At 50.3% G+C, this 26,067-nt stretch overlaps 1 protein-coding gene across 4 annotated transcripts in view; it reads right to left on the bottom strand.

Annotated features, from left to right (window-relative positions):
- SH3PXD2B (SH3 and PX domains 2B) overlaps positions 1–26,067 on the bottom strand; it is a 69,242-nt gene that overhangs the window by 5,870 nt on the left and 37,305 nt on the right. The window contains exons 4-12 of one of the 4 annotated variants that reach the window (XM_064671755.1): positions 25,579–25,655; positions 21,364–21,455; positions 11,880–11,905; positions 6,097–6,231; positions 4,507–4,611; positions 3,737–3,820; positions 2,358–2,475; positions 962–1,188; positions 89–138 (exon numbers count right to left, since the gene is read on the bottom strand). In XM_064671755.1, coding sequence (XP_064527825.1) covers positions 89–138; positions 962–1,188; positions 2,358–2,475; positions 3,737–3,820; positions 4,507–4,611; positions 6,097–6,231; positions 11,880–11,905; positions 21,364–21,455; positions 25,579–25,655 — 914 coding nt within the window. The remainder of the gene's footprint in view (positions 1–88; positions 139–961; positions 1,189–2,357; positions 2,476–3,736; positions 3,821–4,506; positions 4,612–6,096; positions 6,232–11,879; positions 11,906–21,363; positions 21,456–25,578; positions 25,656–26,067) is intronic. The other 3 variants (XM_064671756.1, XM_064671757.1, XM_064671758.1) reach the window with 3 other exon arrangements.

The raw sequence follows: 26,067 nt of genomic DNA, 5'->3' as shown, positions 1-26,067 counted from the left end.
AAAGAATAACCAGTGACCAGAGCTCCTTTTAGTGCTCTTCTCCCACTCCCTTTGCCATTGCTACTCTCCTACATCAGCTGGCACTTACTATGGTGAGGTCTCGGCGAGGAGGTGGCCTCTGCCTCATCTTTGGTGACTCTGTGGAAGAAGAATTCCAGATGCTGTTGAGTTCCTGGCTTTTGGTCACATGTGTGTTTGCAAAAGACAAGACAAAACAGACAGGCAAGGACCAAACCTGCCCCAGGGGAAAAAAACACAAAGGAAGAATCTGTCTCCCTGGCACTCTGAGTAGCAGAGGTCACCCAGGTTTCAAGGGAAGGTAAGGGAAAGGAAGGGAAAGGAAACCAGCTTTCAGTTGTTGCTGGGAAATGCATCTGAGGTGACTACATAAAACTGCTTTTGCATTGCAGGACTGACCCAGAAGACCTGGCCTGCAGAGGGGTTACAATCATAGAACCACAGAATCACAGAACCACCTGGGTTGGAAGGTGGTTCTGGAAGGTGTGGAAGGTGTCCCCTGCCATGGGGACACCTTCCACTAGACCAGGTTGCTCCAAGCCTTGTCCAACCTTGCCTCACCACCCTCACAAATAAAGAATTTCTTCCTAATATCCAATCTAAACCTACTCTCTGTCAGTTTGAAGCCATTTCTGCTTGTCCTTGTCACAACATGCTCTTGTAAAAAGTCCCTCTCCCTCTTTCTTGTAGGCTCCCTTCAGATACCCTGGCTTCTGAGAGGAGAGTATCTCCAGATGAATCTGCAGCCTGGGAGGTGATCCTCGCTCCATTTGCTGACCCTCAGCAGGTCCCTGGGAAGTTCTGTGCTTGTGCCCCACCCATGTGTGCAATGAGAGGAGACCCGGCTGCAGAACTCACAGCCCCTGCAAGCCTCTGCCTGACGCCCCATTACCTCACTTGAAAGCTGCAGCCACCACCCACCTGCCCCTGACCGGCCACTTACTGCGTCGGATGTCGGCGTTGGGCAGGGGGCGGCTGTCGAACCTCCCATCCCTCTGCCCAGCGAGCCCATCCTTCTCTCGGCTCGCCAGCACCTGCTGCCGGGAGATGCCATCCAGATCCAAGGCACAGGAATGAGCGGAGGAGCCTGGCCCCAGCTTCTGTGAGAACATGTCTCCATTCCCCTTTTTGAGATAGGAGGCAGGGGCCCAGCCTTCCTGGCCCTGGTACCTGTCGGGGCAAGAATGGCAACATCACTGCACCCAAGTGGTGTGGAGCCATTGGACATCCCCGGAGCCAGAGCTCACATGTTGACTGAATGTACCATCTGTCCTGGGCAGTACGAGCTCACTGGGTGCTCAGTGGCACATGGGCACCTGGAGAGTTCCAGTCATGACTAATGCTCCCACACAAGCTGGCCACAGCCAGCAGGACAAGGGCTGGGAACAGTGCAAAACCCCATTTTCTTTTCACCTCAGCAATGACAGCAGTTAAGGAATGAAGCGCACTGGCAGGGGAAGCAGAGGGAAAAAGCAGAGGGCTGCTGCTGGATTGATGTACCTGGTCTTTGGAGAAAGCACAAGCCCTCTGCCTGAGCACCAGCAGCCTGGATCCCTTCCCTGCTCTAAATCCGTTTAGGAGAGACACCAGCCCCGTGACCTGATCAAAAAACCACATCCGCAGAGTCTCCCTGCCATGCTGGAGACTCTCCCCGCTGGCTGCACTGCAGCCACTACGTTCCGATGGCACCAACTACTGAGCTTGTAATAGCCTTTAGAGCTCTTGTGGCAGCTCTCCTCTGCTTAAATAGTCAATGGATGTGTTTCTGGGGCTGTGCTGCTGCCAAGACCACAGGTTCAATGTAAGGTTAAGAAAATTGCAGCAGTGCTCCCACTCCGATCAAGTCCAGCCATTTGCTGGACCACAGATGAGAAAATGAGCTTCCAGCAGAAAACAACTATCAGCTCAGGATGGTCTGGAGCCTTTGGCCTCAGCATACCCTGCACACAGCAGACCTGGCTCAGATAATGGCCCTTCTCTGCAGGAGCATCTGAACAGAGCCAGAGGATCCAGCCTGCCTCTGGGACACTCGCTGGTTTTCCCATCAGCAGGACGTGATGTAACATTCTCACACCAGTTCCCCTTGCATTGCTGGGGCATGTGATGCTGTGACACAGTCCACCTCCCAGCACAGGAAATCAGGGGATTTTAAAGATTCTCAACCAAAGCTGTGCTTGAATATCAACTGGTCTTTGTAGGGATGGAGAGAAATAAGTTCTGGTACTCTGCCCTCCCCAGCACCCCAGACTTGCCCTTGGGTACATCCCACACGGATTGGGTCTCTGCTTTGCACAGCCCCAGCTGCAGTGCCAGGGAAGAGCAAGAGGTAGGGACAGTACCTGATTTTCCACCAGCCCTCCAGGTTCTTCTGGATCACCACCACCACAGCTCCCTTGTCCAGGTTCATTTCATCCTGGTCCCTTGCAGTGTAGGGGTAAATAACAGTGTACTTCTCCTCTGTTGGAAAGAAAGCACAGTTTCATGGAGATACTGTTTCATGGAAACCTGGGCTCAGTTGAAAAATGGTTATAAAGTGCTTTAATAAATGATAATTCTTGTTGTAATTTACGTGCAAACACACAGAGATACACAACCATTCTTAAGAGAAATGACAGTGAAATATACTTCAAAACAAACACAGCTGCATTTGGAAATGTAAACTTTGGAGAGCTACTCTGGCCCAAGAAGTTGTCTAACAGTTCCTCCTCTCCCTTAGGACTAAAGACTGTCTTTTTACAGCTTGTCACAGAAGCTCTTCCATGCGTCCATTTCAGTTCAAATTTCTTTCACAAAACTTTTAAAGAAAAACTGTCCCCTATAAGGGGAAAGAAATCCCATGGGCATCAGGGAGTAACTCCTCACACACAGCTCTCAAACCAGTCTACAGCAGCAGGTCTACAGGAATTTCCCTGTTCAACAGCTCCATCTCCAAGACATTGGTCAAAGCCATGTGTGGAGGCTGGAGAAGAGTCTGATGTTCTGTCCATCAGACCAAAGGATGTTAAGCAGGGATATGGATGTTCTTTTCTTCAGGAGGAAGGGAAAACATTCTAACAACCATGCAGACAATATGTCAGACAAACAGAACCATCCATCCACTCCTCTCCCTCACCTTGTCCTGTCCTCTCCGGAAGAAACACAGGAAAATAACTGCCTGTGCTTAAGCTGTGCCACAATAGGGTGGAGGCCATCTGGGGAAAAATTTGCTTCCAAAATCCACACCTGGACATTCATATATCCCCACCATGCAGGTTTCCTGGATTTTTCTTCTGTGAGGAGCCACAGCTCTAGAAGGGCCTGATTTCCCACCCACTTCATATGAAGGAGTCAAAGAGGAGAATGTCCTGTCACATCCAGCAAGACCAAGCTAGTTCTTCTCCTCCTGACCCCACCTGAGGCACCAATCCCGGGCCAGGGCTCAAAGTTACTTTTACAGGAACTGAGGCAGCAGTTGGAAGAAGTCTGTGTACATGTGCTGGGGGAAAGCAAAAACTCCAGTCTCTGAATCCAAAACAAGACTCAAATTGTGAGAAGGAACAGCTGATAGAGGAAAGGGATGTGGACACGAGTAGGTCTCATGGAAGGATGAGGAGCAGGTATGGCACACACTGTGGACTGACACAAGCAGGGCTCATCACATGCAAAGCAAACAAACATGCACACAACAAGGCTCCAAGCAGAAAACATGGGCAGCCAAGAAAGTCTCTGTGAAGTCCACCTTGACCCCATCCACTGGTGTACAAGTCCCCAAGAGTCCGACGGCGGCCAACGTGCCTGGGCAGAGACCAGTATCTCCATGGGACTGGGAAGAGCATGTTGGGGAAGCAGGAGAAGGACAAGAGAGGATATGAGGAGGCAACACTTCAGGTCCAAGAAGAGACAGGGCTGGCACCAGAGAGTGGTACAGAGACTGTTCTCACCTGGAGCCCTCTGGGGCCCTTCCCCAGTCTGAGCCCCCCTCCCACCTCTGCCTGCCCAGAGGAGGGGCTGAGCCAGCTACTGCACTGCTTTGAGCACACAGTGATCACCACAAAGGATGTGCTCTCCAGGGACATTTCAGATTTGCTTTAAGCAAAGGCTGCAACCTTGCTATTCCCATAACATGAGCTCAGGCGTGCTCTTTGTTCTGCATGTGTTGAAGACACATGATTTGCCCAAGGACCTGGGCTTTGCTCCTCATCCAGTGCAGGTAAAAGCTCCCTGGGGCCTAAAGGAGGCACTGAGGTGGCAGGAGTGAGCATTCCCTGGAGGTGCCACCTTCAGCCCCTTCTGTGGGGGAGCAGGGATGCCATCAGTCACACTGCCAGTACCCAGCTGTCCCACTCCTGCTGCAGCACTGGAGCTGCTGAGCAGGCAGGACCATTCCAGGCAGCACATGTGGGTTTGTCCTTTCCCTGCCCAATTCAGGGAGGGTGATGCAGTACTGCCAGGAGCTCTAAGTAGTTGAGCAGGAAGAAGCTGGGGTAGATGCCTCCAGTAGCTTCTTACCTTCATCAGGCTGCATTGAGAACTCATCCTGGACTCCATCCTGAGCCTCCAGGCAGGTCGCCGGCACCCAGCCTTGCTCTTCCAATGTGCTCACAAACCACCACCCTGAGAATAAAAAAACAGCAGGTGGCTCAGCCAAGGGCTCACACCAGCCAGAAAATCTCTCCCCTCTTCAAACCATGAGTCTGGGGGGCTGTGACCTCTCCTTGCTGCCTGCATGGGAAGCTGGGGTGGCCCCAAAGCAACAGAGCCAAGCACTATCTGAAAGGGACCACAGACAGGAGCATGGGACAACTGCAGCTGAATGACATGGAAATGTACAATTCTCTCCCCAGGAAAAACAGGAGAGGCTCTCAGAGATTAATGTCTCCAGCCACCACATTTGCTCTACCTTTTTTTCCCCCTTCATGGTTCATTTTCCCTCAGTCTGGGTCAGCAAGTCCAGGCTAATTAGCAGAGATGAATACCCTGTCTGTGAATCGATAGCTGACTCCTGCTGTGCTCGCCTTCTTTACATTTGTGGAAACAGCAAAATTGAAAAGCCACGAGCAACTGCAGGATTAAAACATGAGCTCTCCCAGTGGAAACCCAGCCAGCTCCACAGTGGCCACAAGCAATTCTGGGCCACCCTGTGTGCCCAATCAAAATAAGTATGTGCTCCTCAGTTATTAAAAGCACAAGCTATTTGTGTCTTCAGGGGAAAAAAATAAAGACTGAGTATCATCCTCAGAACCTCACCAGTGAGTCATTTAGAAAAACAACTAGATTGTTGGGGAGGGAATCAGCTACCTGCATGGGAGGGAAAATCAGGGCTGACCTTTGATAAATAAATTATTTTTCATTGTTTTTGAACTGGCTGTGCTAATAGGTTTCATTTGCTTGAGGGTAGCTTTTATTTTTCTCATTCTCAAACACAGCTGCTGGTGCAACTGATCCTCCAGGGACCAGTTTTCTAGAATTTAAAAATCTATTTTCATGATTTAACTCCCCCCCCCCGCCCAAGCAACTTCTGTAAACTTCAGGGAATGAATTCCCCTTTTCAACAAACTACGGAATTTGGGCCCATGACCTGACTAGATCCCTTTGCAGAGGTTAAGAGCAAGTTTAAGTTTTGAAGCAAGCGAATAGCTCGGCTGCCTGCCCTGCTGTGTTCGGAGGCAGGAATTGTGAATGCACAATGGGGGCTTTCATGGGCACCATGAGAGTGTCCCCCTCTGTCAATAAAACAAGCCTGCCAAGTTCGGGAATGGCTTTTTGTCCTCAGGACCCATCAGCCAAGTTTTTCAGCACAAAGAAGCATAAAGTAGAGACTGAAGAAGATGGACGGTGCCTGGTGCTCAGCACATGGATAGTCAGACCCTTCCCTTAGAGACAGCTCTGAAGTCTTGTCCACACTCCTACAGACCAAAGCTTCTTCCTCCACATCCCACCTCAGCTCATCATCCAAGGACACCCCTGTGAGGAGCCTGGAGGCTGTTTTCGTTTAAGGCCCTATTAGGAAAACACTGAGAATACAGGATTGCTATTCCTACCCCTGCTCTGTGACACAGAGCAGACCCAAAGCCCTCTGCCAAGCCAAACTCTCTGTACCTGATTCGTTCTTCTCAATGATATCCACCAACTGGCCCACGCACAAGCTGATCTCGGAGCTCTCCTGCTTCTGGTAGTCCGCCACCACGACATACTGCTCCAGCACCAAGGGGTCGACCGAGGCAGAGTCAGCTCCTGCACAGGGGGGACAAGAACCGACCCGTGTGCCAGGGTCAGCACAGGCCACCGCTCCCGAGCACCTGCTGGCCTGCGAGCAGCTCCAGGACACCCTGGGGACCCCAGCGTGAGAGACGTGAGCCAGAGGCTTGGGCACAGTGAGGAGGAGAGAGATCAAACCAGCAGCCAGGTGAGATGGGTACAGCCAGGTGAGACCTTTTGCTCGCTGCCCACCTTCCTGCTCACCAACAGAGCCATCCAAGCAACCTCACCACCACCAGAGATGCTCACAGCAGCCTGGACCTGCTTTCAGAGACTGAGGGGGTTTGGGGGACCTTCCTGTGCACTAGCACCAGCTGCCCCAGTGCATGGACCAGCTCTGACCCCAGCTCAAAACACTCAAACTGCAGTGGGTTCTGCTGGGCTAAAGAGTAGAAGGTAGAAGGTGTGTGTAGGGCAGAGCAGCATCCTCTGTCCTCATCGCCCTGGGGTATTCAGACACCTTGGTTTGCTCTGCTCTCTGCCCGGCTCCTCCTGCTGCAGATCCAAATTTCGTGTCAGAAAAAGAAAAAAAATAGGCCAAGGAGGAGCGAACTGGTAGGACGCACCGGGAACAAAGCCTTCCTGTGTCCAGGAGGCCGACACCGGAGGAGAGCCGGGGGAGAGTCGGGGGCGGCCGGATCGCCGGGTGCGGAGCCGGGCCGGCGGCAGGTGGCACTGCGGGATAAGATCGGGATACCGGGAGCACTGCGGGATATGGCGGGACACGGGCAGCACTGCGGGATAACCCTGGGATAACGGGTACGCCGCGGGATACGGTGAAAGATCTTTCCTATGGGGGAACCTATTGCGGGGCATAGGTTCCTCCATAGGAAACCTATGGGGCCATACTCATCCCAAAAGGGTATGAGTAGAGATGGACAAGACCTAGCAAGTCTTCAGGGTTCCTAGGATGCTGCCTCACAGAGAAGTTCTTCTGTGCACAAGGTCACAACCTCTTCAACTGGTTCTGAGAAAGAGACCACAACCAAGATTTAAATGAACAATGTGTTTTCGAGACATCTTCCTATTTAAAGGAAGAGGAGGCAAATTGTCTGTGTTAATCTGCTATAAACAGCACTCTGCAGAGCTCCAGGTGAGCTGGCCAAGTGCAGAGGATCTGCTACTGCTAAAGAAAGCTTCCTCCATACCAAACCCCAGAGGTGGGGCACCAGACAGAATTAAAAATAGCCCTCTAAAGTGAATGGTGGATGCTAGGACTATCTGTTCTACTAGCTCAATTAAAGGTTTGTATTTAAAGTGATCTGAGGATCTACCCAGCCCTTGAGAGAAGAATAACAGCTATAGGAAGAGATAAGTACTCTCCTTTCTGCCTCCTTTGCTGTAATTACACCCATTGCTCTGAGGCTATTTGTAGTTTCAGCAGCCAATTCTGGATCCTCCAATGTACCTATTAAACCAGCAACAAAAGTGGTAAACTGAGCTTGGAGGAAGAAGTAGGTGGTAATTTCAGGAGCATCTTCACCTGGCATAATCGTCCTCGACCACAAAAATACACACTACAGTTAACAACAACATCCTGTATATGGACAGACTTGGGTTTCTCAAAAATAGCAGTGGTGTAAAGCTTCCCAGCTACGATGGGAGACAGCACTAAAGCTCTGCACCTGGGGAGGGGAGGAAGGATTAGTAAAGTCCCAAAGGAGAGTGAGTTTTGCAGACAGCTCAGGCAGGGGTACAGACTGTGCATCCTCAACACTCTCCACTTGTGAGACTGACACAAACGTGGCTAGAGAAGGGATGTGCCAAAAGACCACTGAGGCCCCTGGACTGGACTTGCAGAACTGATGCTTGCTGCGGATGCAGCAGAGCTACTGGGGAGATGCTCAGCACATCCCAGAACCAACCCAAGGGCTGCTCAGTGCAGTGACCTTGCTCTCAAGGCATGTTGCAGATGGGTCAGCCCAAAAATTGTTGCAGGTTTTGTTTGACCAGAGACTTGGTCATTCATCCAAGTGTTGATATGTACAAAGGCAGCAGGAAATTTCACAGATATGGGGTTGCTTGTGACATTTCCAGATTTTCCACTTTCTGGCTTTGCAAGGGCCAAAAGTGAGGACTTTGAGAGCTTGGACACTGGTGCCTCCAGAGGGGAAAAAAAAGCTCAGGACTGAAATCAGGGGGCACAGGTATTTGGTTTTGAAACCTGCCCTTGCTGTACACTCCAGCCCTTGCCTAATTCATCTTCCAAAGATGTCATACTTTGGATAAAGTTTCTTCCCACTCCTCTGCCTGTGCTGATCAGACCCAGAGCTCTCAGGACAGCCCCTCTTCTCTCAGACCTGAGGAGTTTGTGAAGATCAGTACCACAAGTGACTTTCTCACTGCTCTCATGTGAAATGGGCACTGGATGCTGCACTGTACTCTTTGCAAACCCTCTCATTTCTTCGGGGATTTTTCCAGAACTGGAAAATAATAACATGGGAATATCATTCACCAGTGGATTTTCAGAAAGGTCCCTTATGGCTGCTGTAGGATTTGAGGGCTGTGTTTTCACTGCTTCTCAACAGACTGAATACTGTGGTTTGGGGTCCCTCTGCCATTGCAGCCACACTACTACTATGGCCACATAAGAAAGCATCTAACACAAAACTGGCAGCAGGGTATTTGAGGTCTCTGCCAGCCTCCTTGAGCAGCTCCAACAAAATATAAACTCTGGAGACAGTTTCAGGATCCCCTGCACTAAATCAGTGCTGCAACAAACCCATGACTCTCCATCTGTGCTTTCTGTTCAACTGTGAGATGAGGAGAGAACAGAAACGCCTTGGGGACTGATATGATGACTACTTTTAGATGTACCTAAATCAGTGGCCAAGTCAGTCTTCAGAATCCCAGAGACTGAGGGATAATCCACCCCTCTCAAGCTGCAGGCTGAACAGAGCCCAGGCCCACGCCTGAGGCTCACAGACATGTGGGATTACAAACACTGGTAAAAAACCTCACCAAAGAAAGCAGATATTATTACCAATGCTCACATCACCGTACCCTCCTCTACACAGCAAATGTCACCTGAGTCTCTTGGTCACCACAGGAGGCTGAGGGCAGGCAGCACTCTAACCCACTTCGCATCCCAGTGTTTGCTTAAATCCAGGGCTTGCTGCTGGCAGGAGCTCAGAGTTCTCTCCAACGCTCTCCTCAAGAGCAGTTCACCCCTTCTCTGGCAATGCTGGGAGAAATAAGCAATTGGGAAACTGCTTATTAGAAAATTCTCATGACTTTTGTTTGTTAGCAGCTATTGGATGACCCCTCCTCAGGGAGATCCTGGATTAGCACTCTTTTGTGCCTTGCTGCATATTTGTCACCTCGGAGCAGGGCTGGCTTGAGGACCTGATGAATCTCCTCAAGGTATACGAGGAACTGGGGTGACAGCAGCAGAACCAAACTCTGTTTCTGCTGCCAGAAAATGCAAGAGAGTGACAGGAGTCTCTGAACATGTCTGGCATGAGGCATCAACCGTTGCTGCAAGCAAACACCTTTCCCTGTGGCTCCTGCACATATGCCAGCTGCCATGGGCAGAACTTCACATCCTGCCCTGCCAGAGCAGGCTCTGGCTTGGTTGTTACCCGAACTCTTACCATTCTCTCCCTCTCAATATTGTCAAGTGAACAGCATCCCAAAGAGTGTTTTCTCTTTGACCTCAGCAACATCCCTGTGACCCCTGTAAACTCACCATGCCAAAGGGATGGCAGAGTGAAGCTGTCTATGAATGCAGTGGGAAGGCAGGATGAAGCTGTTTACATGAGCAGGAGAAAAGTTCCTGCTTCTTTAACAGCCAGTGTTCCTAAATTGAATTTTGCCCTCAAAGAACTGAGTTATGCAGCAGAAATTTTCTTCCTCTTCTTCTCAACCCTAGAGAGGCCTTCTCTTCTCTTGCCTATGTAAGTGAACAGAAGTAAAAGTGATCTAAGCACATACTGATCTCATAGGGAAACACAACACTCTTCCCTTACTCACCAAATGTTCCTGCTGAGGCAGCACACAAGAGAAGGTTTCAGGATGAGGGAGATTGTATCTTTGTTTTACATTTGTTTCATCAAAACAGGAGAAGGAAAATATTTGCAGTCTTTTTTTGTTCCCACCCACAGCCAGATGCTTCTCTCTGCCTCCAAAGCTAGGTGAAGATTCACTTCAGAACAAGAAAGCCAGTACTGCAGTCTGTGCTTGCAAATGGCCCATGAGAGCTTTAAAATGACCATCCCAATGTCCTGCTTTGACAGAGAGCAGTCAGAGTTTGAGGAGAAAATGTTGTCCAAAGATTTAACCACATTCGTAAAACCCCGTTAGTCCATCAGGAGAGCACCCAACTATGACCTGCCTGTGAGAACAGACCAAAACCAGGAGCCACTGTTCAAGTCAACAACATCAGGGCTTTCCACGTGCATCCTCCTACAGCTAGTCTCAGTTAAGACACTGGGACACCATAAGCTCTTGAAGGAGGGATGACCTGCAGCTCCAGTGGAAAAAAAGCGGAAACAAGTCTTTGAGTCTCCCCTGTACTTCTTCTCTCTCCTCCAAGAGGAACCCACTCATCTACAGGTGAATTTGCTTACACAGCTTATAGCAGTGCCAACTCTCTGGCCAAAATCCTTTCCACCACCTATTTCAGAAGAATCTCCATCCAGCCAAGGCACAGAACTTCCTTCCCAAAGAACCTCACACTATTTTTAAATCTGCAGCTTCAGTAGCTAAAAGATGCCTCCTTAATCCACAGATCAAAGGCTCTTCCACTCCTCTCTCCTTCTCCTCTCTATAGGCTAAAACACACCAACTAGGGTTTACTTCAGAGATGCTTCCCTCTATGAGGAGCAGGGGTAAAGTATCCCAGCCCCAACTGTCTTCCCAAAGCCAGTGCCATCACAAAGCAGGACCTATTGCTGCATTGGGAGACTTTCCACCTCACACTGACCACCAGGCAGCTCAGACATTCCTCTGGATTTTTGAAATTTTGCATCCCCATCCCTGCAGACCTTCACCCAGGACCTGTGGTACATCCCCTGCACCAAGAGCCAAGCCCCAGCCCCAGCCCCAGCCCGCCGGACCTCGGCTCCACTACTGCCCCGTGTCCACCAGCCACCACAGAAAGCTACCAGGGATGTGACAGCCTCTTGCAAGGGTCTTGCCCACCCAGTCTGAGCAGGTGTCCCCCCAGAGAAAGGCAAAGCAGGAGCAAGGGCCGGGCAGCGAGCAGCTGTTAGTACCTCTCTGCAGGAAAGAGGCCGTTCTCTGGATAAACCCTGATGAGGAACAAAACGAACGGGAGACAAGGCATGAGGCGGGGAGGGAAATGAACCTGGGGGCGGCAGCAATGGTGGCAACAGCTCAATTAATGGTTGAAGGGGGAGGCCAGCACAGTGTGGAGAGCTGTGGGCATCTGACCCACCTTTGGGAGCGCCACGGGAGGCGCAGGGGACATGGGATCAGGACTTGGAGGCTGCAGTGAAATCCCAGGTGGATGGAGGGGACACACTGTGCTGGGAAGCCCCACAGGGGAGCAAAGCAGGGGTTTGTCTTGCCATGGGGCCAGGCCCTTGCCCTGCTCCAGGAGACCACAGCTGTGGGTGAAAGGAGGAGTTGGTGTAACCAGCAGAGAGGAAAGGAGTCCTTACCAGACCTCTTCTTTCCAATGGGCTCCCTGAAAAAGAGAAGGAAGAGCATCAGCAGAGGGATGGGGCAATTGGGTTGTTGGTCAAGTGACAAACCACCCAGGAAAGCACAGCAGTGCTTGGCCCTGGTGGGGCCACTGACCTCCCTCAACCAGCTAATGTCTCCACAGGTGACATGGGGCACCACCCACCCTGCAAACAGCCCATCTCTCCCCTCCTTTCATTTAGTAATTTAATGTTTTGTCTTTCCCAGGGGAAGTCTGAGTTTCTGGCCTGGCCTCCTTGGTGGCTTGGTCTGACAGCTACAACTCCCACCATGTCACTTGGTGAAGGTGGGTGGATAGGGATGATAAGGCAGCAGTCAGGAGCTAGGGAAGCCAAAACCCCCAAAACTGCTCCCAGCACAAACCACAGCTCCCACAGAAGTGGGTGCCAGTTTGAAAACAGACAAAGAGGGAAATACTAGAGTTCCTCCATGTCTCATGCTTCTCTCAGGGACAAGGTTGGGGAGTGGAGGGAAAGGGGAAATCATTTATACCCCAAAACAGGACAAGTCATTAAAGTGTTGTTGAAAGGATGAACACCAGGGCTGTGCAGCCTTCAGGACAGAGCAAGCAGGAGCTATTGGTGGTTGTGAGGAGGCAATGGGGGAGCTTGAGCCCAAGTCCTCTCACTTTGGCTGGCCCGCTGACCGCACCACTGATGAGATGGCTTAGAAACTACTGGTCCTGGGTCCCTTCTCTGATCTGAATGTTGCCAAGAAACATGGTTGCTGAACAGCCTCAAACCCAGGGCACAAACACAACTCTGCAGGCACAATGAAATCCAAACCAAGGAAAATATGGGCCCAGAAAAACCTAAAAAACCTCCGAGTAACAGACTAAGACACCCAACCAGCCTGAAATCCAAACAAATGCACCAGCCCTGTTCCCAGCTCAGCCACAGCAGTCCATGCTGCCACAAAAGGGCTCTCAGTACTTTCACATAATTCACCACTCTGGCCTCAAAATGCTGTGGTAGCATGGGCTGATGGTAACCATTTCCCTCTTCACTTACAGAAGACATTGCTTTCCCCACTCCTCAGACTCACACGTGCGACTGGTCAAGACCATCTGACCAAGGCAAAATATTCTGGTACCAGGAGATAATACATTGATTCTTGTTACTTCCAGGAGCAATAACAAGCACAGAGCAGGGACTAGAGCTTCCAAGGAGGAAAACATTCACCTGGTGGTAAGAGGACTCTCCTCAGACTTTGAGCTGCCTGACCACTGCTTCCAAAATTGGTTGGACCAACCCAGATGGACCGCAGGAGCCCCTTCATCTGCTTATCATGTCCACTGGCAAAACTCTCCCTCCCTCCCTGTTTTCAGGCTATGCAGAGAAATCCCTCCATGCTCAGTGAGAAAGCCAGAGCTGGGCTATGCTTCATTCTCTTTCAAGCTTATCTGCATTTTCAGACTGTAATTAGCTGTAGTCATTTTATTCCCCTAGAGCCACGGGGTGATGTGGGGACTTGGCTGCCTTTAGGGCCCACCCATCCTGGGAATATGTTCTGTTGGCAATGCCTTCTCCTCCCAGTCCCTCTCTCCCTCTGCACCTTAAACCTCTGGTACTCATCCATGGAGGTATCAATAAAATTAAACAAAATGCAATGAAGTTGGACCAGAAACAAATGGGACATCGTTACCTAGAAACTGTAGACTGTTGAGTTCAGAGATCACAGACTGTGCAAAGACCTGAATGCCATGTCCCAGGTACAGAGACCAATGGAGGAATCTACTGGACAGAGTATCCCAAAGACTCTCTATTTCTATAGAGAGACTGCATTGCAGAACTAAATTAAAGTTTATTAATAAGCCCCATTAAATTCATCCCAGTTCAATGGTACAGCAGGGAAGGGAGGCAAAGCAAGGCCAGATGAACCCACTGGAGATCAGCAGGTGGGCATGGCACCCTCATGCTGACTGCAGGGTGCTGATGGAAATAACTGTTGTTTTTCCCCTGCCTTCTGCTAAACCTATTACTGTAACTCATCCCCCTGTTTCCTTTCACCGGCTGCTCCGTCTGAGTGAGGGGGCAAGGAAGGAGCTGCAATTTCACTTTGCTGCTGGGTTGTTCCTGGCAGGGTTACAAAGAGCTGCAGGTCTGAAGACCAGCAGCCTCAGCCCACCACCTCAGAGAGGACAAGAGCTCAGACAAGACAGGAAACAGCAATAAACTCCCGGCAGCATCTCCTCCTCCTCCGATCCCAGTGGACCAGAGAAAGTCACGCACCAGAGCTTGCAGGCACGGCTTCCTGGAAACTGGAGGCTCCAGAAGAAGGGAAGGAAAGGCCACTTTGCCTTCCACTGTAAAACTCATTTAGCTCCAACCCCCACACCAGCCAGGCTGTGCAGATGAATCAGCAGCCACAGCACAATTACAAGGCACCAATACACAGCTATGGCTGTGTGCCACCAACCAGCCCCACAGAGCTTCCCAGGTGCTAAAACTCAGGAATGGTTCTCCAGCTGCTTCCCATAACACTGCCACTGATGGCAAGGGTTCCTATGTGTCTGGAGTCTCACTTAAAGCTCTGAGCCAACAGGACAGTCTCAGTGGGCTCAGTTCAGTGTTCTTCAAGAACCTAATAATCCCCTGGAGCAATCCTGAAAGGAAACTTCTCCACATGGAGAATTCTTAGCACCAATTAATAATCTCCATGGCACTTTTTTTTTCTTTTTAGAAAAAGAGGGTCAGGTTTCTCAACCATTTTCTCTAGTGTATCAGACAGCATCCCTCTGGATCCAGTGATGGGAAGGAGTGAGGTGGGGAGCACAAGGGTTCAGCAAGGGTGTGAGGCAAAGTGGAGAGCTTGGGAGGCAGGTTGAGAACAAACACAAAGATTTTGTTCTTCAACAATATGTAAGTGAACTGTTAAACTATTTACTGCAAGATGCTGGGGACACTGAAAGTCTGCATGGTCTTACAGGGTCATAATTCAGGCAAGAAATGTTAGTTAAGTCATTAATTATAAAACCAGGTAAACCCTAAAGGCTAGAACAGTGATGAAGAAGAGTTGTTACAGGCTTGCTTGGCTTTAAACTCTTTCTTAAGGCATGTTTGGTGGCTGCTAGGCCAGGCAGGGCCCTGAGCTGCAGGTGGCCCTGAGGCTGCCATGTAGAAAAGCCTGCCTTGCAGTGGGACTCATGAGAGGAAGGTGCCCCAACATGTGGCTCAGGGACTTCAGCACCATCCCTGCTGCCCCACAGCCCTGGCCTCAGTGAGCTCATGGAATAGGTGAAGGACAGTGGAACACTAACAGAAGGAAAATAACTCCAGCTGCTGCAAAACCACACAGGAGCCACATCAAGATGAGATGGATCTGAGGTCAGCATTCCCAGAAAACATCTCCCGCATAAAAAAAACCTCTCTTAGTAAAGAAAAAATTCCTTCTGGAATACAGTAAGGTCACCAAAATAGCTATCAGGAGGTAGTTCATCTTCTAAGTATTCAGCAAGCTTGGAGATATTAGAAAAATTTATGCAGGCAAGAGAGACTGAGAAATGGGGGTACAACAGAGCTGTTCTCAGTTTGGGAGAACTGATGTTTAGCAAACGCTCCAGTGAGCTCTGAATGGAGCCCCTGTCCCCACACTCCAGTGCCAGGGCTGCCCCTGTGTTTAACCACTGGAGAATCAGCCAAGCTGAGCCCTCAGGCTCAGAAACCTGCTCTGTTAGCACAGAAAACCAAGTGCTCTGCCCATGCAACTGGCACAAAGCGTATTTTTGCAGAATGAATTCAACCCCTCTGGTATTTCTGTCTGTTGTCATCTAGGAAAGATAGTTCTCAGCAGAAAGGGAAGGAGATGGCTATTTTGGAGCTGAGATCCTGGTGAATCTGCACGTAGGCATCAGGAGAACTGTGAAACAAACAGTTCAGTACACAAGCTGTAATTTGTCTGGATAGCAGGGCACGACCCAAAAGCCACAAGCCAGCAAGTATCCAAACCAAAAGCCATCAATGCATGGATCTCTAGTTGACCAGCAAAAACTCCTGGAATGGCTTCCTCCATGGGGCAGTCACTCCATCCTGGAGTAGGGACCTGAGCCTCCCCTTTTTCTAGTTCATGCCCCTATTACTCCCCAAACACCACACAAAGGTGACAAGGAAAACTTTTGCTCCTGGCACAGCTCAACTACAAGGAAAGGTAAGCACACAAAAAGCTACAGGGAAGCAGGAAGAAAAGAGATTTGCTTAAGGAAGATACTGGCTACAAGTCTACACTTCCAATTTATGGAAACGAGGGAAAGGAACAGATTTTCTCCCTGGTTTAATGATGGAAATATGCTTTTGTCAATCATCCTCTTCTGACACTTTGGACCAAACACAAATCTTTTACCCACAATGGCTGCCAGTACTATGGTCCTAAGCAGGACCTTTCATAGAATCACAAAATGGTTTGGGTTCGAAGGGACCTTAAGGATCATCTCATTCCAACCCTCTGCCATGGGCAGGGACACCTTCCACTAGACCAGGTTGCTCCAAGCCCCATCCAACCTGGCCTTGGACACTTCCAGGGATGGGGCAGCCACAGCTTCTCTGGGCAACCTGTGCCAGGGCCTCACCACCCTCACAGGAAAAAACTTCTTCCTAATATCCAATCTAACCCAACTCTCTTGTCAGTTTGAAGCCATTCCCCCCTGTCCTGTCATTCCAGGCCCTTGTAAATAGTCTCTCTCCATCCTTCCTGTAGGCTCCCTTCAGGTACTGGGAGGCCACAATTAGGTCAGCCTGAAGCCTTCCTTCTCTTTTCCAGGCTGAACAAACACAGTTCTCTCAGCCTTTCCTCATAGGAGAGGTGCTCCATCCCTCTAAACATCTTGGTGGTTTCCTCTGGACTAGCTCCAACAGATCAATATCCTTCCCTGTACGAGAGACAAGTTGGCCCAGTCAGATCACATCAGGCCTGAGACTCCTTTTAGCCCAGTTCTCCCTTCCCTGATTTATTGGGGCTGGTGCCTGCCTGGATTCCCTGTCAGTCTCCATGTGGGAAGCAATCTACTACTGTGACTGCCAGTGCCACCCCCACATCACTGCACAGCACCAGGGCTTCGAGGGGTTACTGACAAAGTGAGGCTGCTGCAGGAATAACCTCATTAGCAGCACACCCTTTCCTCATCTGGTCAGCTCTCACCTCATTTCCAGGCACCTTCCAGCCCGGATGGCACAGGCAGCCCCCGGCACTGAGAGCCCTTTGCTGATTCAGCAGCAGCTGGGATTCAGCTGAACCCTGGGTCCTGCCCATCCCCTGCTCCCTCCAGTGATGCTTTCCCTGGCAGGGAGGAGCAGGGTTACTCCCTCTGCACTTGGTCCTCCACCCCAGCAAAGAAAATATACACAGCAGCAGAGCTGAACTGCCCTTGAAACGCCCCAAAATCCTCTCCCTCCAGCCACGGGCTGCTTGGCAGAAAGAGCAGGAAGGCGAGTTGTGGATGTGAGCTCAGAGGATACCCAGGCATACAGAAAGGAAGAAAATAGTTTTTAAAAGCTGTGCCTGTGCCCCCACTGGAAAAAAAAAAAAGGGGGTTCACAATCCAAAAGGTTCAAACCAGTAACTTTAAGTGTCTTATACCTGATGGGCTGCTCAACTACCAAAAAGAAAATAATGAAAGATGCTTTAAATTCGAGAGGTTTCTCCTGTCACCAGCCTCTGGGAAGCTCCACCAAGACGGCTCCTTCCCCACCAAATCCCACTTGTAACTGTGGGGAATGGTTAAAAAACTACTCAGGAATATTAATAACTTATTAATAACTACTATTGTATTGTTTACTACAGAGTTAACCTGGGCTCCCTCATGTTGCACAGCCGAAATTCAGCTGGCGAGGAGAGTGAGCAGCTGAATGCCTTGACTCAGCAGTGGCTTTGTGCCCAGCCATTCAGACTTCCCCAGCCTTATTCCAGAAACTCTCTGCTGCGGTTAAAAACAGCTTCAAATTGAAAAAGGGTGGGTGGGAGGTAAGGGGGGTATGCACAGCAACTTCCCACCTCAACAGCCGGACATCCTGCTGCTGGTCAGACCTGCTGAGATATGTGGGGAGCAGGAATTTGATGACTCCTCTTCTTTGAAAATATAGGGATTCCATCCAACACTGAGGAGAAAAATCCCACATCCCCCCAGACTGCAACTTTCTGGAGATTTCTTTTTCTATAACCATTTCTCTTCTCCTTCCCCTGCCCCCTTTGCATTGCTCAGTAGAGTCAGCTCTTCCAAATTTCCTCCAAATTCAGCCTCACTGACAAACCACTGGGCAGAAGCTGTTGAGTTATCCCAGTCCAGAGCTTGCTGGACAGGGATCCACATCACAAAAGCCACCAGTTGTCACTGCCAGTGGAAAAACTGCAATCTCCATCTGCTTTCCTGTTTGAAGTGGTCTGTCCGGGCAGGAGTACACAGGAAAGTTGGGGATGAGGAAAGAGGGGATAGAGGAAGGGCTTCACCTCCCTCTTTCACCCTCCAACTGCTGGAGACTCCTGTCTCAACTCCACTTTTGGCTGTAATGTCCCACACAATTGGAAGTGATGGCGGAAGAAGGAGGCACAAAGTCAGTATTTGACCCTTTCCCTCTCCACAGGACAGGCTGGAGCTTGCAGAGCAAGCAAGAGACTGAGAAGGGGTGAGGAACTCAGCTTACAGGGATGGGATCCAGCAGTGACCTGTTTGTGTTGGTGCTCCCAACACCAGCACAGGGACACCGAAGGGAGCTGCACTGCAGGAAAGCAGAGAGCCCTGGCTCGGCCCAGAGAGAGCTCCAGTGCTGGGGAAAGCAGACACCACAGGGGCCTGGAGGCAAATGCATGGGCTGTCCAACCTCCTCTTTCCTTTCCCAGACACTGCCAGATCCAAGGACTAAATTCACCCTTTGCAGCTAAATCAGAGCTCCACAGACTGCAGTCAGCTGTGGCCCCTGAAAGGGGTTTGACATCCTGGGGTGATGCAAGTTAGGGGGACCCTCACCTGCATCCCAGACAAAACAGCATTCAAAGGCACATCCATCAGCACTCAAAGGCACATCCCCTTCAGTGCCACCAGCTGCCACTCTTGTGGGCATGCTGGGACCAGAGGTGTCAACCAGGGAAGCCAAGGGAGAGGACAGAGAGCAGGAAGGCTCCCATCCACGGAGCCCTGAGAGCCCTGAGAATGGCTGCTTGGCTTGGCACCGAGCGTGCTGACCAGTCCTTTTACCCTCCCTCATTCCCGCCTTTCAACCACCCAACATAAAAAAATCTTCCCTTTTTTTTTTTTTTTTTTTTTTTCCACTCCGTTCATGGCCTGGCTCCCTTTCAAATTCCCGGAGAAAAGTATTTATCTGCTGGATGAATGATGACATCCGGCCAAACCCCAGACACGCCATCACGTCTGATCCAGCCCAGCCGTCTATCACAGCTCCCATCTCGTTATTGGTAACCTGGCGACCTGCCAGCACTCGGGGCTCAGGAACAGGCTCCCACCAATCTCTCCAGAGGAGAGAGAGTCAAGGACTTTTATTAATTAGCATTTTGTATTGTAGCTAATAAATACCCCTCTGGCATTCAGAAGGGGATGGGGAACACAATAGAGATGTCCTTGAGATGCTGTAGCGTTTTGCTGCTGGAGGCAGATGGAAAAGAGCCACCCAGTAAGTCCTTCTGTGTGCTGCAAGCTTGCCTGCCCTCCCTGGAGAGGAGCAGGCAAGGGGGAGGCATGCCTACCACTGGATTCAGTGGTGCATCACCTGCTCGCCCACCCAGAACTGCAAAGGCCAAACGCTCATACAACACAGAGTAGTTCTGCACCCAGGAGCTGCCAAGTGGTGCTACAGGATGCTGTGGGATGTCCCTGAGGATGGATCCCACAATACAAGCATGTGCTTGGGATTTGGTTTCGGGCTGGTGCATCTGGCTCCCCTTGTTTCTCAGACCCAAACCAGGGAGGTGATGAGGGACATGGCACTGATTGCTGCAAGGACGGAGGGCTGAAAGCTACAGCTTCAAACACAGCCAGGCACAGAGCTGCACCACTCTGGGGCTGCTGCTCAGCACCCATACATCTCCCTCCACATTGGAATACGCTCCTTGTTCTGGCCACAGCCCACACCCTGCCTGGTTTCTGGCTCAGCCTATTAGACAAAATAAAGGTGAGGAAAGTGGGTGCAAAACTGAAGCAGCCCTTCATTCCACTATGGTTGAAGGTGCCTCAGCTACAGGCAGGTTCCAAAGCTGACTCCTATTGCAAAGCAGCTCACCACCCTCACTCAGGGCTCAAAGACCCATGCACAGGCAGCACCCCACATCCCAAAACAGCCCCAGGGGCTGTTAACCCCCATGATACCCACCCCCCCCCCCGATGTCCTTGGCAAACTCATCTTTCTCCTGTGTCTCTCACTTGTCCCTGAGGTGACGCCTTCCCTGAGGGATGACCAATGGGGTGGAAGGTTAAGTGGTCAGCAATGGCTGGGCAGGATGGATGACAGCGTCAGCTGACAGCAAGCAATTAGTTAATGGGCTCTGGGGCCCTCAGACCAATCTCATCAGTGACCACGAGCTGCAGGAGGAATGATGACAGGCCAGGCAAAAAGTAACAGGAGCCAAAGGAGGAAAGTAGGGGTGGGGGAAGGGGGAATTGTGAAAAGGAACAAAAATAATCAAAAACCCAGAGAGAAGATACAGTCCACACAAGCATGATACTTAGCTGGAGACCTGACAGGCTCAGTCGCTTCTCAGAAGACAAAAACAAAATGCCTTTATCTACCTCCACACCCAATACAGAGTGCTGTCAAATCAATTTACTGCCTTTTCTCTCACAATTAATCAGGCCTCTTCCATTGCTCAAGCCCTGGTACAGCCATGCACCGTGTCACATGCAGCATAAAAAGAGAGCAGCATAGCAGGAGATGGAGGCGGCTGCTCAGATTTATGCTGCTTGTGATTAGTAAGAGATGGGTGGCTCCTGGCCAAAGCAGCTCATAGTCACAAGACTTATAACCACACAGAGTTGCGTAAGGGACGCAAAATTCCCTGCAAATGTTCCTCGGTTTGCATGGAAAGGCTCCGGAGCGTTGATATGGATGGGGCTCATGGACCTGGCTAAGGGAAAGAGCCCTTCAAACGAGGCAGAGGTTCTTAGTAACCATGTGAAATGAGGCTTTTCAGATTGACCATGTTTCTGAAACAGGTACTTGCAGGTAGGAAGTGGCTCAGGAGGAGACCAGCACTTCATGGGGTCCCAGAGAAGTGTTTCCACTTCCCCACTGGAGAAGGCTAAGACAGGAGTTGTCTGACTGGTCAGAGGTGTCCACCTTGAGCTGCACAGCCCATGCTCCCTCTCCAAGAAAGTCTCCTAATCCCAGATCTGTGACTTGTGGGGGAATAGTTGATGAACGTCAGACTCACAGATATCAACAAGTTCAAGGCAGTTTGTGTTTCCTCACCATCCCAGAGGTAGCAGCTGCCCAACCAACTTACTCTTTGGGGGGTGTCAAGTCATCAGGTCGCGTCTCAAAGAATTGGAGAACCTCCTCACACTGGGAGATGTAGGGAGGCAGCTGGATCAGAGCCTGAGGAGGAAACAGAGACAACAGTGATGGGAAGCATCAAGGCTGTGCAAGAGGCTGGGTGAGGACAGGCCCTCGGGGCACAGGGGCCTGGGACATGGCATCCAGCTTGGCACCCACATGGTTCCTGCACACAGGAGCACAGAGCCAGGCTGGGGAGAGCTACAGCAAACACACACCAAAGTGGAGCAAGACCCAGGGAGCCCCCCCAGTTACACTCACCACAAACAAGACTAAAGGAGAATAAGCAGAGACTGCTCAGGCCCTGCCTAGCCCAGCTCCAGCCTTTTGGGCAGATGTTCCCTTGCAGGGTAAGAGCCACAGGGATGTCCATCCTGGCATCCAGCCTTCTGACTGTGGCAGAGCTCAGTTTCCCAGCCATGCTGGGGGCATGGAGCTGTTATTCTTGGGAAAGGTTGGGCAGTTTACATGTGGCAAACTCCCAGTGCCATCAGCCCTGACCAGCACATCCCAAAAATGCTCCGCTGGGCAATGGCAGCTTGGGAAGAGGCAGGTAGAGAAGCAACAGGAGGCAAAAGCACGGACACCAGCTCATCAGGGCAAGGGCTGGAAGGCCACTATGCTGCTGTGGAATGGCAGGAGATACAAACTGCCTCTACTTTTCTCCCTTCCCTCTGAGGAAGCCTGTTGCAAAAAAGATTCAACAGTGGGACTTGCAGAATGAAAGTGGGTCTGGCTGGGGGGGCTGGGGGCAGAGGCTGGGGCAGCAATATTTGCCTTGGCCAGAGCTCTTGCAGGTCCTTTCCAACGTGGGCTGCAATGAGGGCTTTGCAGGACGGCAGCTGCCTGGCAGAGAGCCCTGCCTGCCCTCTGCTCGTGCAAGGGAATGGAGTCACAGATGATGGCAACTGCAATAAGTAAAAGAACCCGATGCAATTAAAATAGGGACCATTTGAAATCAGGGAGCAGTGCTGCAGCCCAAACTGGAGCAGATGTTTAACCAATTTTCTGTATAATTCCCACTCCCCTCTACATGCTGTCACAGCAGTCTCGTGACAGCAGTGTGGGCAACCAAACCTCCACTCATTGCTGCATTGGAGACGAAGCCACATCTGCAGAGCCCCAGGGTTACCACACAGATCAGATGTGGCTACATATTGACCTAACTGCTGGCCCCTAAAAGCCCTTCCAGCCATTCAGCAGACAGTCACTCACTGCCAGCACAGCAGACAGTCAGACCACTAATCACGGGCCAGATGCGAACAAGATCATGTGAGAGACAGGAGAGAGAAAACTACTCACTCCACGGCTTTTGGGTCCAGGGAAGGGCTATTCAAAGATCAAGTTTTGCATGGATGCCATTCCCATGTGGTATCGCTCACCATACCCACATGGTACCACTCCCCAGTTCCAGCATCCCATGATCTATGCAATTCTCCCACGCCAAAATCACTCCCATTTTGTGGCCTAGAGAAGGCTCCATGTCCTCTGAAAGCAGGGGATTATCACAGAAAACACCTTGTGCTGGAAGGAGGAAAGACAAGACCCATAGCTTGTTTCCCAGGACATTCTGAAGGAAGCCCACCCCGAGCTGACTCTGCTGGTACAGTGCTGGCTGAGTCAAGCAGGCCACCCTGCAATCCAGCTGGCCATGGTCTACAGCAGCTACGGCCACTAAATCAGTGGCACAAATAGCATGATGTCTGTCCCACCTCTGGCTCTGCCACCCAAAGGAGTGAACTATGGAAGGCCATCAGAACATGGCTTCAGTCCATGGTGTTGGAGGCACAGCAAGTCACCTCACCCACACTGTTGCCTGCAAGCCTGAGGAGAGAGGCTACTGACCAAAGACAGAAAATCCTTGTTGCATCAAAATCCATTTTCCAGAGAGTGAGAAAAGGTTATTCTCTGGCAGTGATATTTTTAGTGGTCCACCCTGTCTCTTTGGGGTAGAGCACCACAGCATTGCAGCTCCTTCCTCAACTCTCCAATAACACTTTCTCAAAATCCTTGAGACAGAAGGAAGGCAGTTCCCACACCAGGAAAAAGACCAATAGATGTAGAACACAAAGAGAACAAACCGGAGAAATGGGACAGACCCTCAGTCCCCCTCCTTGTTATCCCTATGGATGTTTGAAGTCTCATTTAGCAAATGACTGCTCTTACCAGTTGCTCTGATTCTTTTGCTGCTTTTCCTGCACCTTATCTTAAATTGCACAACTTTTAGTATGGTGGGACCTGAAACAGAGCCCTCCAGCAAAAACACTGCCTTGGGAATCAATGGTTCTCTCCCTTGCTCCTTTTCCCTGCTTCTACCCTAGATTTCACCCACCTGTCCAGGGCTCTCCCAGAGAACAAAGACACTACTTCCCTGGCAGCAGATGGCAACAAAGCAAAAATTTTTTCTGTGGGAACATGTTCTCAACATATGCTCCTGAGCCTCAACTCTCCCTCAGCAGGGCTAAAGCTGGAGGAGACATTTTGTATTTCTGTTCTGTGCCACCACCCTCCAAGCAAGAGCAACATCCACCTCCAATGACAGACATGGCAGCAAGGGACTGGGACACTGCCCCTGCGATCTGCAGCATGACGTGCCCAAGCAGGGACATCTTCCTGCTCCTGATAATTCCTTGCTCATTCTGCATCTCTGCAGCCTTTCCTTGGTCCCACACCCACCCTCAGCTCAGCTGCTTTACGGTTAAGCAGCAGCAACTGGAAGGCCATGGCGAGCACAGTATTCCTTGGTAATGCATTAACAGGAGGAGGCACAGCTCCCTAAGTGGGTCATATAACATCAGCCATTATGTTCCAGTTGTTAAGTCAAATGGATTCATTATATTTTATGCCATTAATGGCATCGTTCTGAAAGAGTCAGCAGCAGCATCTTATCACTTAGGGACTTTTTCTTCCCAAAAATTAAATTTACGGTTGTGTGCGTCTCTATGCAGCTGACACATTTCAGTGACTCACAAGACAAGGGGCTGATCATGCCTGGATGGAATCAAGCAGTTACTTGCACCATCAGCTTCCCCCCCGACAGCTCCAAGCACACCTTGTACATCTCCATCACTCCGCTCTCACCTGCTCTCCTGGCCTGCAGTGGTTTTTCATCTGCAGCCCCACTGCAGAGCTGTCAAGATGCATTTACTAATTCACCTTTATCCTTGTACTTGTTATTCCAGCCACGAAATCCCTTCCATAGGTCTGGCCAAGTCCCAAAACCCACAGCCTCTCCCACCATGCAAAGTCCCAGGACACAGTCACTTCCACACCTCCTGTGTCTAAGGAATGCAATGGATATTTCACCATTTTCTCATCTCCTCCCTTAGGTTTTGCAGTCTTTGTATATATTTTCAACAGCATTCAGACTGGATTTTGGAGGTACCAGTCCTACCTTCAGGCCATTTCATAGCTGCTGCAAGTACTAATGTCCTTCTTCGGCATGATGAGATCTGGCATACTTTATTTGTGGAAAAATAATTTTTCATGGACTTTGGTATTTTGTTTCCCCCCACCAAAAAAAATGCCCTAAAATCACAATTCCCCTTAAATTTAAGTCTAGTTTTATATTCTTTAAGAGTATGGAACAAATTGTCTCAGCCTTATCTCTGTTGGCTCCCAATAATTTTCTTCAGGTACAACTCATCTCACTCCTGCGTAAATAACTGGTTTATGTAACCAGTAACAGGAGTTTACATCCCAGTTTGGAACCATCCCACCAAGAAAGTGCTGTCTTCTACATAAAACAGGAGGTATGTTCCCAATAGATGGGAAAGGCTCCCTGAGGAACTGAGTCCTACAAGCCTAGTCCTGCGCACAAGAATTTCGCTCCAAACCGCCTGTACCAGACAGGACACAGCCAGGTCCTTTCCAGCCCATCTGGAAAGCTGGTTCTGGCTTATACCAGACAAATACCAACACATCTTAGGAAAGGAGAAGAGAAAGGGAAAGCCCAGCAGCATGTGCAAGCCCTCTGCATTTCATGAGGAGTGAAAAGTGAATGTTTTCATGTGGGTTTTCATCAAAGGAAGGGTTTGATAGCAGTGGATAACCCACACTCCCTGTTCTCCCAGCACTGGCACACCATTATATGGTATCAGTCAATCAGGATCGAGCTCGATCAGGTTGGGTTTATCTTTGGTGGATATAAGGAACCTGCCCTTACCTTGCAATATTCATCAATAGGTATCAGGCGCTTGACTGCAACATCACGGATGTGACTCCGGCGGAAGAGGATCTTCCCTGAAACAGGAGAGATGGAGAGAGAAGAGCAGGTCAGCACAACACCCACGCACAACTCTCTTGAATCACTCTGTCAGGATCTATTTCCTGTGTGTCCTCTTCTTGACAAAAGCACCGTAGCTCAAAAAAAAAAAAGCCTATTCCCTCCCACAGATTAAACACCTTGTCAGAATAAAGCACATTTAAAGTGGCAAGCATGTTCAAGGAGAGAGAGGAGGAAACAACTACCAGCAAACTGCATCCCCATGGTCTCTTGCCAGTGTGGTGATGATGCAGGAGTAGCCCCCATCCAAGCACATGCCTGATACCTCACAACTTGCTGGCATGCAAGTACTGGGAGAACAATATTCCTGGCAAATGACATCCCTGCAGCTACCAGTGCAGGTGGGACCCTTGCTGAAGGCTCCCAGCT

Source organism: Pseudopipra pipra, chromosome 15 (genome assembly GCF_036250125.1).
Source record: "Pseudopipra pipra isolate bDixPip1 chromosome 15, bDixPip1.hap1, whole genome shotgun sequence".
Taxonomy (NCBI): domain Eukaryota; kingdom Metazoa; phylum Chordata; class Aves; order Passeriformes; family Pipridae; genus Pseudopipra; species Pseudopipra pipra.
This window is presented reverse-complemented; position numbering and strand designations above follow the sequence as displayed.